The sequence below is a fragment of the Ilyonectria robusta genome (genome assembly GCF_021365365.1).
Source record: "Ilyonectria robusta strain PMI_751 chromosome Unknown BGZ61scaffold_17, whole genome shotgun sequence".
NCBI lineage: Eukaryota > Fungi > Ascomycota > Sordariomycetes > Hypocreales > Nectriaceae > Ilyonectria > Ilyonectria robusta.
In genome coordinates, this window is record NW_025764451.1 from 562,958 (window position 1) to 577,023 (window position 14,066).

The 14,066-nt window shown below is 55.7% G+C and overlaps 4 protein-coding genes across 4 annotated transcripts; 1 reads left to right on the plus strand and 3 right to left on the minus strand.

Annotated features, from left to right (window-relative positions):
• Window positions 1-398: 398 nt before the first annotated feature.
• Window positions 399-2,664, plus strand: BGZ61DRAFT_456570 (uncharacterized protein). The gene is made up of 6 exons (XM_046246535.1): window positions 399-520; window positions 568-852; window positions 913-1,105; window positions 1,155-2,239; window positions 2,289-2,362; window positions 2,413-2,664. Exons 2-6 carry the CDS (start codon window positions 577-579, stop codon window positions 2,492-2,494), a joined length of 1,710 nt encoding a protein of 569 aa, XP_046101155.1. The 5' UTR covers window positions 399-520; window positions 568-576; the 3' UTR covers window positions 2,495-2,664.
• Window positions 2,665-2,980: 316 nt separating this feature from the next.
• Window positions 2,981-4,373, minus strand: BGZ61DRAFT_358504 (pyridoxal phosphate-dependent transferase; the record flags this gene model as incomplete). The annotated part of the gene is made up of 3 exons (XM_046240969.1): window positions 2,981-4,124; window positions 4,184-4,252; window positions 4,306-4,373. The coding sequence occupies 3 exons, from the start codon at window positions 4,371-4,373 to the stop codon at window positions 2,981-2,983; spliced, it is 1,281 nt and encodes a 426-aa protein (XP_046101156.1).
• Window positions 4,374-5,036: 663 nt separating this feature from the next.
• Window positions 5,037-5,988, minus strand: BGZ61DRAFT_481022 (Alpha/Beta hydrolase protein; the record flags this gene model as incomplete). Its single annotated transcript, XM_046249258.1, has 2 exons — window positions 5,037-5,802; window positions 5,852-5,988. The coding sequence occupies 2 exons, from the start codon at window positions 5,986-5,988 to the stop codon at window positions 5,037-5,039; spliced, it is 903 nt and encodes a 300-aa protein (XP_046101157.1).
• Window positions 5,989-6,740: 752 nt separating this feature from the next.
• BGZ61DRAFT_535403 (uncharacterized protein) lies at window positions 6,741-13,095 on the minus strand (the record flags this gene model as incomplete). Its single annotated transcript, XM_046254271.1, has 2 exons — window positions 6,741-12,518; window positions 12,601-13,095. The coding sequence occupies 2 exons, from the start codon at window positions 13,093-13,095 to the stop codon at window positions 6,741-6,743; spliced, it is 6,273 nt and encodes a 2,090-aa protein (XP_046101158.1).
• Window positions 13,096-14,066: the final 971 nt, after the last annotated feature.

Here is a 14,066-nt window from a genome sequence, read left to right on the forward strand (position 1 = left end):
ATGGACCTGACACCCGGAATTAAATATGAATTACCTGGAATATATGTCTTGTTTCATTGCTTATGGCTGCCTCCTGCGCCAAATATAATTGCTCAAGTGGGAGAATAGGACCTTGCGGCTCGTAGCCAAGATAAAACATCAGAGAGACACCACGGACGAACACCAAAGACATACCCAATTTTTTACTCAAAATCCCAAAGATCTTGATCTCCAATCGCTTCTAGCTACCCACTTTCCATGAAACCGGTTTACCTGCTCCAAGAGTTGCAGCTCGAATGTTATCATTGAAGCCCATCACAGTATAATCTGCCCCTCAGCTGAATCGCCACCAGACCCACTGAACCGTGTTCGTTATCAGGCGCGATAACACGCGGCACATTCCGGGCTGTATCCGTCGGATGTAACCCGCGTGATCCGGTCCGCGGGGCAATAGCCGACGAAGTAAGGGTCTCCTCATCGATGTGTCTTATCTCGGTAGGCATGAGCCAAACGTGCCTTTGCTGGGAATGGCAAATGCTGGGTTAGTTTTCATTCATCACACAGGGACGGCTCATACTCACCAGTTAGAGACACATAATGCATCGCGTTGTGAGCCAGCCGAACTTGAGGGCCTGCCACAGGCAGCTCACAAAGTCTTTTATTGCAAGGCCTTTGCATGAGAGACTTTCATCCGCCCGGCCATATACAGTCAAGTCCAATGTGCGAAGTGACACCCCAAGACGCTTAGCCGGTTTCGGAGCCCTGTCCTTAGTCTTTGTGGCTGGAGTCGCCATCGGTCAGAGTCGTGCAGACGTCCCCGAGTCCAAAGGCTTATCAAAGGTGCGCTACGCTGATCGAAATGGCATGCTCGCGGTAAGATCCTCTGTCAAATTGAGCCATGGTGCCACGGAATATTGACCCACACACTCGCAGGCTGCCAGAGAGATACACGCTGCCCTCGGAGACGATGCAGTCAGCTACGATCAGGACGATATTGAGACTCACGGTTATTCAGACTGGTCAAGTTGCAACTCATCAGGTCGCGGTGTGGCCATTGTGTATCCAAAAAGCACCCAGGATGTATCCACTGCTGCAGCCATTTGCAACAAACACAACGTGCCCATAGGTATGTTGCCCCCAGGCTAGACGGCTTCCACAGGGACTGATAGTTCAAGTGCCATTCGGTGCCGGCTCCTCCATTGAAGGGAATTTTTCATCACCATACAGTGGAATAGTCATTGATCTTACATTCATGAATGAGATCGTGACGTTCCACCCTGATGACATGGACGTTGTGGTGCAACCTGGTGTAAACTGGATGGATCTCAACAGAAAGATCGAGCACGAGAATCTCTTCCTGCCCCTAGACCCTTCCCCAACGGCAACTATAGGGGGAATGGTCTCTACAAACTGCAGTGGAACCAATGCGTTCCGATACGGCACCATGAAGGACTGGGTCATCAACCTTACAATCGTGCTCGCAGATGGCCAAATAATCAAAACTCGGCGACGACCGCGGAAGACGTCTGCTGGCTACAATCTGACCTCCCTGTTTGTCGGCGCCGAGGGGACGCTGGGAATTGTGACCGAAGTCACTCTCAAGCTTGCAGTTGTGCCAAAGGAAACCGGTGTCGCTGTTGTCTCGTTTGCGAGCATCGCTGACGCTGCTTCGGCGGCCTCAGAACTCATCCGGTCGGGTATTACACTTGCCGCCATAGAGCTAATGGACGACGTTCAGATGCGCATCATCAACCGGCATGGAAGCGAAGCGGTTCGGAAAATTAACTGGGATGAAAGCCCGTCCCTCTTCCTCAAGTTTTCTGGGCCGACACAGGAGGGAGTAAATGGGGACATCTCCCAGGTGAGAAATACCATCCAGTCAAGCAACCCCCAAAAGTACTTTTTTGCAAAGAATAAGGACGAGGAATCGAGTCTCTGGGCAGCGAGAAAAGAGGCCTTGTGGACGATGACGTCGATCAAACCTGAAGGACATTCCATTTGGTCGACAGATGTGGCCGTGCCCATCTCTAGGCTTGCCGAGATCGTCGAAATCTCCAAGAAGGAGGGAGATCAATTAGGAATTTTTGCCAGCGTCGTGGGACATGTCGGGGATGGCAATTTTCACGAGGCGTTGATGTACGATGCCAAGAATCCAGAACTTCACGCAAAAGTTGAAAAGGCCATTCACCGGATGATGGATCGCGCTCTAGAGATGGAAGGAACTGTCTCGGGCGAGCATGCAATTGGCATGGGGAAGATGGTAAGATTTTCGAATATCACTCTTTCTGAACTCCCAACTGATATTCTAGCACTCTCTGGTTAACGAACTCGGCCCCGACACCATCCACACAATGAAGTTGGTTAAGCAGGCTTTGGATCCAAAGTGAGCCATCAACAATCGGAGTGAAAGCTTTTTATGCTGACTGTTTCCAGGTGGATAATGAATCCTGGAAAGGTTTTTAGTGTCCCCGAAGATTCGACTGCAAGTCCTGCACCAAAGCAGGTGGGCCACTGAAGATTACGTCTTCAATTAAAGCAGACACTCATAGTCGCCATTCGATTTAAGATAGATTGTTTTTTAGTAGTGCTATTTACTCTCGCAGCTATTTCTATTTGCACACGCAGATTCATACCCTCGGTCAGCACTTTACTTGAAAGCTCTCTATGGGCCTTCAAGCTTTGATCCACGGTGATGATAAAATACTATCTTATTCAGATACAGCTGTTACCTGCAGCTCATAAAGGTATCGGGAAAGGTAACCAGTTAGACTAGAAACCTTAGTCTGTCTGAGTGTATTGTTGACCTTTGAATGGACTGGGTATATGGTCTGTATTGTTAGTACGATTGTTGGTATTTTTTTTTTACTGTTGAGCTTCTAGTCCCCCCTCTGGGTATGTGTGTACTAGGGCACCCTCACCGCTTGATACTATCTTATTCGATTTATTATTCAACTTGAGGTTCCATTACGTGAAACTAACTTTGTTCAATATTGTAAGCATCTCAGACTATATATTTACTCAAGCCCCTCAGCTTCTCCTTTGCCTGTTCCAACACAGCGTCCTCCTTGCACACTGCGAATCGCAAGTAATTCTCAGCCACATGTGCATTCTCCGGCAGATAGAATTCACTTGGGGGAATCGCAGCTACCCCAAGTTCAACAATGAAGAACCAAGAAAGCTTGAAATCTCTTGGGCGACAAGCAACATGCGGTGGGAACTCGTAGCCTTGAGGGATTTTGACGCGCGAGAAGTTGGCCATGACAAAATAGCCGCCCTGAGGCGCCGAATACGGAAGACCTAGCTCTTCAAACACCTCGACGAAGCGTTTGATCTTGGATTGCATATCCCTTTGACAAGTTTCCCAGAATCCTAGTTTCGTAGCCAGTGGGTAACCGACCGCACAGGCTTCCTGTAACGGGCTCGGGCTTGAGTAGCAGATGCGCATGTGCGCTGCGGCAACGTATTTGATCAGATCGTCGGGGCCGATGAGAAAGCCGATTCGCCAACCCGTGGCGTAAAAGGTCTTTCCCGAAGATCCAACCGTCAATGTCAGGTTCCAGATATCGGGCGAAATGGTTGCCATCCTTTTCGAGGGGATGTAGGTCAATGCATCATACACGGCATCTGCGATTATGATGGTATTATGCTTGACGCAGAGATTTCCGATGAGAGTGAGCTCCTCTGTCGAAAAGACTTTGCCGACTGGATTATGAGGCGAGTTCAGAACAAGCATACGCGTTCGGGATGAGAATGCTCGCTCCAGTTTGTCCACATCAATGGACCAGTCCCCCGAAGTCGAAGTTTCCACATCTCCGCGAGCTGGCGGGATCAACGGGACATACTTGACAGTACCACCAGCCATCTCAATGTTTGAGATATATTGATCAAAGAACGGCTCGAAGACAATTACTTCATCCCCGTCCTCGATAAAGGCCATGAATGCGCTCAAGATGCCTTCGTTCGCGCCAGTTGTGATGATCACCTCGGATTCAGCGTTGATCTCTCGTTCCAAGGAAGGAGAATAGTGGCTTGCAATTGCCCGTCTCAGGTTGATGCGGCCCTTGGTAGGGGAATATTGATTTGCGTCAACTCGATTCAGGGCGTCCTTGGCTGCGTCAAGGAGGAAATCCGGCGGGTTATAGCCACTGAGAGCTTGTTAGCGTTTGCCATTGCCAAGCTGAGAGACGGTGATAAAGGCACGTACAAGAAACCCTGGCCCATGTTGACGACCGGTTGAATTGGAGACTTGGATGCTGCGTCATTCACAATAGACCTGATGTAAGATTAGATTTGTTCAACAGACTATACAGAACCACTTTAACCTACCAAACATCGTCGGGTTGTTGGGCCACGCGCTGGGCGGGCTGCGGACGTGTCCTTGTTGTTCCATTCATTGCGCTGTTCGACTCGATGACAAACAGGATACGAGTATTGAGACAACTGGAGGTTCGGATGGCGAACCAATGCACGAGATATTCTTCTCCTCAATATATAGAAATGAATCAAGAACCTATCTACTTCATGTAAATAATGACGCGCCCTTGATAACATCCCTGCTCCAGAGGGGTTGATGATTGATACGGTTGTGGATCTAACCGGCCCGCATCCGTCCCGACCGGAACGTATCCGTCGGCTTTCACGCAGCCAATTAACCACGCAGCTGAAGAAGTGGCAAAGGGCGTCTCTCCATACAATGGTTGCTTAGCTACTGAGCCAATCGTGCAAAGTACGAATATGTCATCTTAAAGCGTAGCCTGCATGATCGTCGGCCATGTTCGGCCAACTTTCAAGGATCTTGCTCAAGCTCCCCAGTTGGCTTTGATCATGTATTCGCCGACCCCAGCAAATGCGGTAAACAGGGTCCTTGGCTATATTTAGGTCGAGAAAGATATGGATTGGTGATAGTTAGCCAGGTTACCGTCTTGGAATCTCAAGAAGTAACATCAGATAGTAAAAGTTACTACACATCAGTGACATCACAGCAGCAACAAAAAATTGTTGGACCTGGAAAATCGTATCACTTGAGGACCAGTAAAATTATGACTGATCTAATTTGTCTAACCAATATGCTTTTCACAGAGGAACTTGATGATTCCGTGCTGAACTCCCGTCACGGCAGAACTTCCATGGTCCTCGCCCTCAAACTTCCACGTCCAGATATTCCTGATATTTGGCGAGCTTCCCAAACGTTCCACCATCTCTTTGACCCTCGTCTCCATCTGATCCGCCTCGGAACAGGCCTTCCTCTTGGCAAATGACTCGTCAGGCTCGCCTGGTGTCATCTTAAGCTCCGACGCTGCCGATCCATACGTCATCAACAACGCTGGGGGCTTGTCGATGGTGTCCTTTCGTGCGAGGAATGCCTTTTCTTGCTCCTTGATGATGGAGCTGTAGTTCCACCAGACCACGGGGCTTCCGGCAATAATGGTGTTGAAGAGCTCCGGCTTGGTGTAGAGTGTGTTCAGGGCGAAGATTCCGCCATATGAGTGGCCGAAAAGAGCTTTGCGACCAGTGTTCAGTGGCGCTTTGGGGAAAAGAGTGTCTTGGACATGGGGCATAATGGTGTTCTCAATGGTGTCGAGGAAGATGGACGCCTCGCCGAATTGAAGATGGTCCTGGGGTTGTCCAAACGCATCGAGCGGGATATCATATTTGCCATCTGCGGTTGGCGGAGTGAGATCAGGGCCTCTGCGGTGGTCGTAGACACACGTCTTGTTGGGATAGCCGATTCCAACTACAACTGTTCGCTCCTGATGGGTGAATTCCGTACGGCGAGTAACATCCACCGCTGTGAAGAAATAGGCATTTCCATCAACAACGTAACTGGATTAAGTCAGATATGTGCCTGGAACTAGATGCGGCCTTTACTCACATGGTATTGACAGGCTCTTCCTTGTGCGGGACACGGTCCTCGCCCCAAATAAGAGGCCAGGCAACCTGGACAATATAGTCTCCCCTGTCAGTCTTGGCCGTGTACTGGCACGTGTTGGGGAGATGCGCATGCTCCATCTTGGCAACCATTTGTGAGATTGTCCTGGCGGGCCGGGTATGGATGAGAGAGCGCGGAATGGCGCGCATGGCCCGATTCAGGCTGATATTTATACCGCGCATGTTTCGCATTCTGCAACTAGTTACGACAGTGGCAAGCGGTTAACGGCAGAGAGCTTTTAAGTGCATTTTTTAGCTCGCGGCTTTCTTAAATACAGGTGGACAGACTCGTTTTAAGGATGGTGCCACCGCGCCATTGCATCTGATAAGATTGATAATCCACATGGTGGATCTCGACGAGCCTCACTCCGTCCTCGGAGATCTCATCTGCATAAGATGTAGAACCCTGCACAACGCCAAGCAAGCGATATATTACAGTATTAGTAGCAGGGTATACTGCGTGAGTACAGCAGAACCAGACTTCAAGACTCGCCTTTCTTGTGGTCACGCTGCAGTTCCAGGGCTCATCTGGTCCGTCCCTTCGAGACGAAAAATGATGCTCATTGCCCCTCTTTTGCCCCTCCTTGGAATCCGGCCGTAGCCGAACATAGCCGTATTGGCTTCTCGGAAAGCTAGCTTGTAGCCGTAGCAGCTGCTCACGGTTGTCTTGTCATCTCTCATGACTGTCACTTAGATCGATCATACGGATTCAGAGGTCAAGATATAAAAATATTCTTACTAAAACAATACTAAATAGACATAAGTACATGACAATATAAACACTCCTTTTAAGATATTATAAACCCATCGCTATTAAAATGCCCAAATCCCATTTACAACATAGCCTCAGGATTCGTCACGAATCCTTCCACGGCAACAGCCAGCTCCTCCAGTCTGGCCTCCCAGAACTCCCGGCGCTCCTCGTCGGCCTCGATACCGACGAAGGTGTTGCCAGCCTCCACATACGACACCACGCGCGGGGGAGTCGCGGGCTCGGGGTGGGGGATGGAGTAGTCAACGCGGCACTTGGTGCCGGCGAAGGGAACCTCGTCAAAGAACTCCTTGTCGAGGTGGTTCACGAACGATCCGAAGAAGGTGCTCTCTTCGGACCAGCTGCACTCCTTCTGCAGCTCTTGGAAGCCGACGGTTGCGCGTTGGCTGCCCTCGAGGTATTGGCTGCGGACGTGGTCCAGCAGCTGGGTCGCTGTCCAGTTGTCCTCGAACTTGACGCGAACAGGCATGTACTGGTAGCACGGTCCCATGATGCCGTCGATGCCCTCGAGCTCGACATTACGGCCGGAGACAATGTTTCCAAAGGTGACATCGGAGATGCCGAGGTGGCGAGCCATGACCTTGGCCCAGGCGGCGCTGAGGAGCATGGCAAAAGTAGTATCGGGAGAGCGAGCAGAGACGTCGACGGGCTTGGTCATGAAGGCAGTCTTGGTGCCGGCATCCGCGGCGGGAATGATCTCGGTTGGCGACGATCCCTCGAGCACGTTGCGCCAGAACTTGAGGTTTTCGGTACGCTTCTCGTCCAAATGCTGCATGTAGCTGTTGAAGGGGGTCGAGGCGGGGACCTCTTCGCCACGGTATCGCAGCTCGAGCTGGCGCAGGAGCTCAGGCAGGGAAACACCGTCATACTGGGCGTGAGAGATGCGAATCATCAAGGCCTTTTCGCTCGCACCGTGGACGGCAAAGATGTGCAGGAAGGGCGCGCCGAGGGCGAAGGCGGTATCGTTGGCAATGTCGGATTCAGCGAGCTCCTTGCAGAACTTGTCCACAGGCTCCTCGGTCTCGAGCGCCGTAAAGGGCAGAGTCATGTCCTCTAACACCACCTGCAGGGTCTGAGCCTCGTGCTGGACAAAGACGGTACGCAGGATAGGGTGCTGAGCCACGAGGGACCTGAAGCTCTCGAGGAGCAGCGAGGTGTCGATCGACTCTTCCAGGTAGAGCATGTTGTACTGCATGGAGCTCCTGGGCGCAACAATCGACGACTTGACGTCTCGCTGCTGGGTGTCGGTGACGGGCAGGACGTCCTGGATCTTCCACGTTGAGTCCGCAAGGGCAGGTCGGATAGTCTCGGCCAGGAAAGCCTCGACATCTCGCGAGTTCAGCAGAGAAAAGGCAGAGTAGACCTTGGCGGGCTTCTCAGGCGCCGGGTTGCTGTTGATGATGGCGCTGGCCATGTCGCGCAGCTTCATGTTCTGGAACATGTCCGCCACGGACAGACGGTAACCGCCGCGGCGCAGGGCAGAGACCATCCGCATGGCGACGATGGAGTCACCGCCCAGGCGGAAGAAGTTGTCATCCAGAGAGATTTTGTCCTCGTCGATGGCCAGGAACTTGGCCCACAGGGGGAGAAGCGCGCGCTCGTTGGGGGTCATGGTGATTGACTCGGAGATGACCCGCTCAAGGTTCGCAAAGGACTTGCGGAGCTGGGTGACGAGTGCGAGAGTGACCTGCTCGGTCATCTTGCTGACAGTCTTGACATCGATTGACTCGCTGCCTGCGGTCTTGGCGACGGGGATGCAGATGGAGGGAATAGCATAAGGGGGGAGGGTCTCCATCATGGCCTTGTTGAGGCCGTTGATGGCGGTGGCGAGCTCAATCGAGATGTTGGACGACAATGGGAGAGACTCGGTGTTATCAATGCCGAGGTCAAGCATCTGGGCGTTGGCGGCAGGGTTCTCCTGGACGAAGGATATGACCATGGGAGTCTGGCCAGTTGAACCTCTGGGGAGGATAAGCTGACTGGCGACGGCAGTGTTGGCAGGGAGGAACTTCTCCAGCTCAATGTCGGTCTCGGTGAGGTTTATGACATGGCCGTCGATGCTGGTCATGGTCTCCTTGCGGCCCATAAAGATCAAGCTCATGTCATCAGCATACTTGACGAGATCGCCAGTGTGGTGGAGCTTGCCCTGGCGACCGGCAATGCCCTCAACACCGCTGGTGAGCCACTCAGGGGCCTCGGTCTCAGCAGCCTCGCCGACGCCCTCGAGGACCAGCTCGCCGACGGTACCAACGGGCACGAGCAGGTTGACGTTGCTGGGGTGCACAACCCAGGGAACGTACCGGATGATGGGATACCTGTCTCCGCTAGCGAGGGAGCTTGAAGGCGAGAGCGGCGCCGCCTTGTTGAGGTTCCAGATCTCGCTCAGCTCATCGCTGCTCACGCAGGTAATGGCGCTCAGCGACTGTGTCTGATCGCCGCGGAGTTGAGATACGGCACAGTCGAACTGGGCCAGTACTCTCTTGACTCGCGCAGGACTCATGATACGCGAGTCGAAGCTGGCCACCAGGCGGAAGCCAGACTTCTCGAGCGACGCCGCCATCATGATGGGGTACGAGTTGAAGTGGAGGGCCTCGAGAGCCTGGTCTCCGGAGCGGAACGGAGGGAGGTCTTCGTCTGAGAGCTCGGGGGCCTCAGGCAATGCGGGCTGGACGACGAGACCCATCATGACCTCGCAGGCGATTTGGGCGTCGGGGCTCAGACGGCGGATGTTCTGGATGCCGAGATGCTCGTGGGCTGCCCGCTGGACACTCTGCTCCTGGATGGACTGGAGGAACTCCTGGATGGTAGCAGCGCGGTCAACACGGATGCGGACGGGGACAGTGGCCAGGATAGGACCCTCGATCTGTTCGGCGCCAGGAATGGGGAGAGTACGGCCAGAGAAGGTCTCTCCGTATACGACATCGTCGCTCATGGTGTACTGAGAAGCAACCAGCGCCCAGGCGGCGCGAATAACCGTGGCAATGGTGGCCTCGGACCGCGCAGACTGGTCGATGGTGATGAAACGCTCCTCGAGAGAATCCGGCTCAGGGATGAAGGATCGCGACGGCAGAGCTGGGAACTGAGGTCCAGTTGCGCCCTCTAGCTGCGTGCGCCAGTACTCCCTAGAGTCCTCCGCGCGCTTGGGATCTGCCAGGTAGCGGATGAAGTGCTTAAACTCGGCAGTACGCGACACGGTGAGACCGTCGTAGACAGCCTTGACATGCTCGAGGATCAGATCTATCGACCAGCCGTCGTAGATGGCGTGGTGCGCCGTCCATACAAAGTAGCGCTTGTCGAGCACCTCGTCGTGGACAATGGTAAAGCGGCACAGCGGCGTGCTGGGCGTCATAGGCACGGCGGCATCGTCCGCCAGGAAGGCATCTAGACTGGAACTGGCCGCCTGCCACTGTGTCGGCTGGTTGATGACGACCTGCATGAAGCCGTGCTGCTTGAACTCGACAATGCGCGTGCGTAGGACAGCGCTCTTGGCGGCCACGGCGTCCCAGGCGGCTTGGAGTTTCTCGACGGAACCCGCCTTGGGAATCTCGGCCACGCGCTGGGCGACGTAATTCTCGGTAGAGCGCGTGTAGAAGGCGACGTGGATCTCCTGCATGGGCGCACAAGGATAAATGTCCTCGATGACGGCTGCATCAACGCCGCACTGCTCGGCGGCTTCTGCGAAGATGGCCTCGCGGTCCATGTCGGCGCGGAGCAGCGAGAAGGCCGGCACTTCCATGGCGACCTGCGCGGCGGCATCCTCGCGCTTCAGCTCCTTGGCCATGTCGACGAGCTTGGGGCGGTTGAAGACGTCGGCGACGGTCATGGCGTACCCCTTTTCTCGCACCAGGGGAACGAGCTTCATGGCCAGGACGGACTCGCCGCCGAGCATGAAGAAGTTGTGCGTGGTACTGACCTGGTCTTCCTCGAGGCCGAGCAGACGGCACCAGATGTCACGCAGGAAGATCTCAGTCTCGGTCGTGGGCTTGGTGATGGTGGTGGTTGATGAGGCCGCGGTGGAAAGGGGCACCTTTGCGCCGAGGGCACGCAGCGACTTGCGGTCCGTCTTGCCGGACACAAGCATGGGGATCTTGTTGAGGCCAATATACGCCGACGGCACCATGTAGATGGGCAGCACCTGGGACAGCTTGTCGTCCAGCTCGGCGACCAACTCGCGCACACGGGGGGAGAGCTCGAGATGCTGCGCCTCGGCAGTGGCATCCTCGGGCTTGGCTGCCTCGCGGTCGGAGATGAAGGCCACAATCATGGACTCCTTACCCTGGCCCTGGGGCGCAATGATCTCGGCGCACACTTCGGTGCCGGGCAGGAGGTTCTTGACGTGGTACTCGATCTCGCCCAGCTCGACGCGCTGGCCGCGCAGCTTGATCTGCGTGTCCTTGCGGCCGACGAAGATGAAGCCGACCTCGCCGTCGGGGTCGTAGCGGACGAGATCGCCCGTCTTGTAGAGACGTCCCGATCGCCCGGGCACGCCGCCGCCGCCCGCCAGCAGCCACGGGGGGTCTTCGATGAAGGCCGCGGCCGTCTTCTCGGGGTCGTTGAGGTATCCCTGGCCGACAACAGGGCCCTCGACGAGCAGCTCACCGACGGCTCCTACGGGCACGAGCTTGTTGTGGTCGGCCGGGTCAACGAGCCAGATGACGGCGCCAGTGCCGGCTCCGATACTAACGTACGGCTTGCCGGCGGCGCTGGGGTTGACGGTGCATCCGATGGTACACTCCGAAGGCCCGTAGCCGACGACGATGCGTGTATGCTCGCCCCATTTGGCGATGTCGCCCGCTGAGGACGACTCGCCGCCGACGCCCAGGCTGTGCAGCGACGGGATGATGTCGGCGTCGAGGATGCGCGCCACCGACGGCGTCATGTTGGCCATGTTGACCTTGAGCCTTCGGATCGCACCGCTGAGGTCGTTCATGCGGTCGTCGTCGGTGGGAATACACAGGCAGCCGCCGCGGAGCAGCGTGCACAGCATGCTGTCGATGCTGACGTCGAAGGCGTACGAGGTAAAGTCGAGGGCGCGCGAGTCGGCCGCGTAGCCGATGGCCGTGCTGCGGATAATGGCGCTGGTCGTGTACGTCTTGTGGTCGATCATGACACCCTTGGGCATACCCGTGCTGCCCGAGGTGAAGATGCAGTACAGCAGGGCGTCGGTGGGCACGACGGGGAGGTCTCCGCGCGGCGCTGAGGACTGAGCGAGCGAGAGCAGCGTGGGCTCGTCGACGACGACTGTCTGGGCTTCGGGAGCAGTGTCCATGCCAGAGGGGCCGAGGCTCTTGGATGTGAGGATCAAGGGCGCGTGGACCTGGGCGGCCATGACCTGGCGACGCTGCAGAGGCTGGCTGGGGTCCATCAGCACAAAGGCAGCGCCGGCCTTGTTGACGGCCATGAGGGCGATGACGGTCCAGCGGGACTTCTCAAAGCACAGCGGCACGACATCGCCGGCCTTGAGGCCGAGGCTGATCAGGTGGTGGGCGAGCAGGTCGGAGTAGTCCTCGACCTGCTTGTAAGTGAAGTCGCCGTCCCAGGAGCAAATGGCCGGCGCATCGGGCTGGCGGCGCACCATGTCGGAGATGAGGGTGTGCATGCAGGCGTCCTCAGTGGGCGGCACGTCCTTGTTCCAGTTCCAGATGACGGCCTGGTCGACGTCGCCGAGCTCCAGGACGGCGCTGATGGGCGTGGCCACGTCGGCGAGCGTCGTGGTGAGGATCTCGACGAGCGAGTGCACAAAGTGCGTGGCGAGGTACTCTGCGCCAAGGGGTTCGCGCCAGTGAGGCCGTAGACAGAGGCTTCCGTCTGCTACGACGGCTTGGAGCTGGACGTTGCCCTGTAAGTGAGCGCGTTCGTGTTAGCCGCTGCGTTTCTCAATCTCTCTCATCCCAGCGTCACAGCTTAGCAGGTCATCTTACCCAGGACATTGTGTGGTCGCCATCTTTCAGGTGGCTGAACGAGCCGTCAGGGGCAAACTCGTCGTTGAAGGAAAAGGTGTAGCGGTCGGCGGCGAGGGGGTATTCGGCGTCGAGCTGCTGGCGCAAGTACTCGCGGATGCCGGCGAGAGCAACCTTGACCGAGTCGGTCGCCGTCCAGCCCAGCGTCGACGTGTTGACCTCAAAGGTGGTGGTGGTGGCGGCGCCGAGCTCGCTCAAACTCCATGAGAATTGAACGGGGCTGCCGTTGCTGTTGCGGTAGAGGAGGAGGGCCCAGGCGAGGAGGAGAGCCTCGAGCTGGTGAATGTCGTGGGAGGGATCTTGTGAGGAGGCGTCTTGTGAGTTGACGTCTTGTGAGTTGGCCTTGGAGGAGAGCACTGGCACGTCGAACCAAGAGCCGTTGGCCTGGGCCGGCTTCTTGGGCGCCGACTCAACGGCGCACTCGACGTCTCCGGTCATGAGGGCACCGGGTGTCATGATGGCAATGCTTGGTGGTTTAGCACACTGAACATGAACATGATGTCCAGGTCGCAACTCGTTGGAGCTCCGGACAGGCCCCAGTACATAAATACAAGCAGCAGCGTCCACTTCACGTCCACACACACCCATACCCCGTTCGATTTCCTCCTCCACGCCCTGGAGCCCTGGAAATACCACATTCCGCTATCGGCCAACAATGACTTCATAGCAGCGCGCAGCTAAGGGACCCCGAGCTGGCACGAATCGGATTACGTATAAAACAGTGGATGGCGCCGTGGTGGTGTACCAATAAGAAATTTGATGGTACCGGGTCGGTGGTTTGGCGGGGTGGGGGTTTGTGGCGTGCTCTTCAGAATGGCGGCACACACGAACTACAGAGGAATAATGGCTCATTGTAAGGGGGGGTGTAAGTGAACTAGGGGTGCTGGGAACCCACTGAAGCCCTGGACATCCACTGAAGCCCGCTGGAGCCACATGAATCCTGTAGAGGAGTTGCATTGCCGCTCCAGGCCGCAGACACAACCGCAGAGCTCCAGCATACGGACAGAAGGGGAAGGCGTTCATGCACTACCAGCTGCAGGGGGGTTCAGCTGTGACTGACTGCTACTGTGCGAACGGGTGTGTAGTCGTACTATGCATTATGGTGCAGCCGCGGCGTGGGACGAATGGGATGGAGGGATATGGCATGGTAGCAGACGCCATGAACGAACGGTCTGGATGGCCTCACTCTCGGGCCTCTCTCAGTTCCAGTTACTCCTACATACACACTTGCATACACACTGTAGACATCAAATCACAATCCATAGAACGTAGCAACTGCATACAATGTATCCCATACATCCACCACCCTCTCCTCCACCACCCTCCCCGATGCCATGTGCCATCATCTCAACCATCTCCCCATCTCCCCATCTACCCACTGGTCGACTTTTCACCCTCGGCCCCGCTTCCTCATGCCGCCATGCCGG

What these genes read in the sequence shown, in the direction of transcription:
- BGZ61DRAFT_456570 (XM_046246535.1), top strand. Translation starts at nt 577, where the DNA reads ATGCATCGCGTTGTGAGCCAGCCGAACTTGAGGGCCTGCCACAGGCAG. An exon ending in ATCGAAATGGCATGCTCGCG is followed by an intron (nt 853 to 912) that starts GTAAGATCCTCT and finishes ACACACTCGCAG; the next exon opens with GCTGCCAGAGAGATACACGC. An exon ending in CAATTGGCATGGGGAAGATG is followed by an intron (nt 2,240 to 2,288) that starts GTAAGATTTTCG and finishes CTGATATTCTAG; the next exon opens with CACTCTCTGGTTAACGAACT.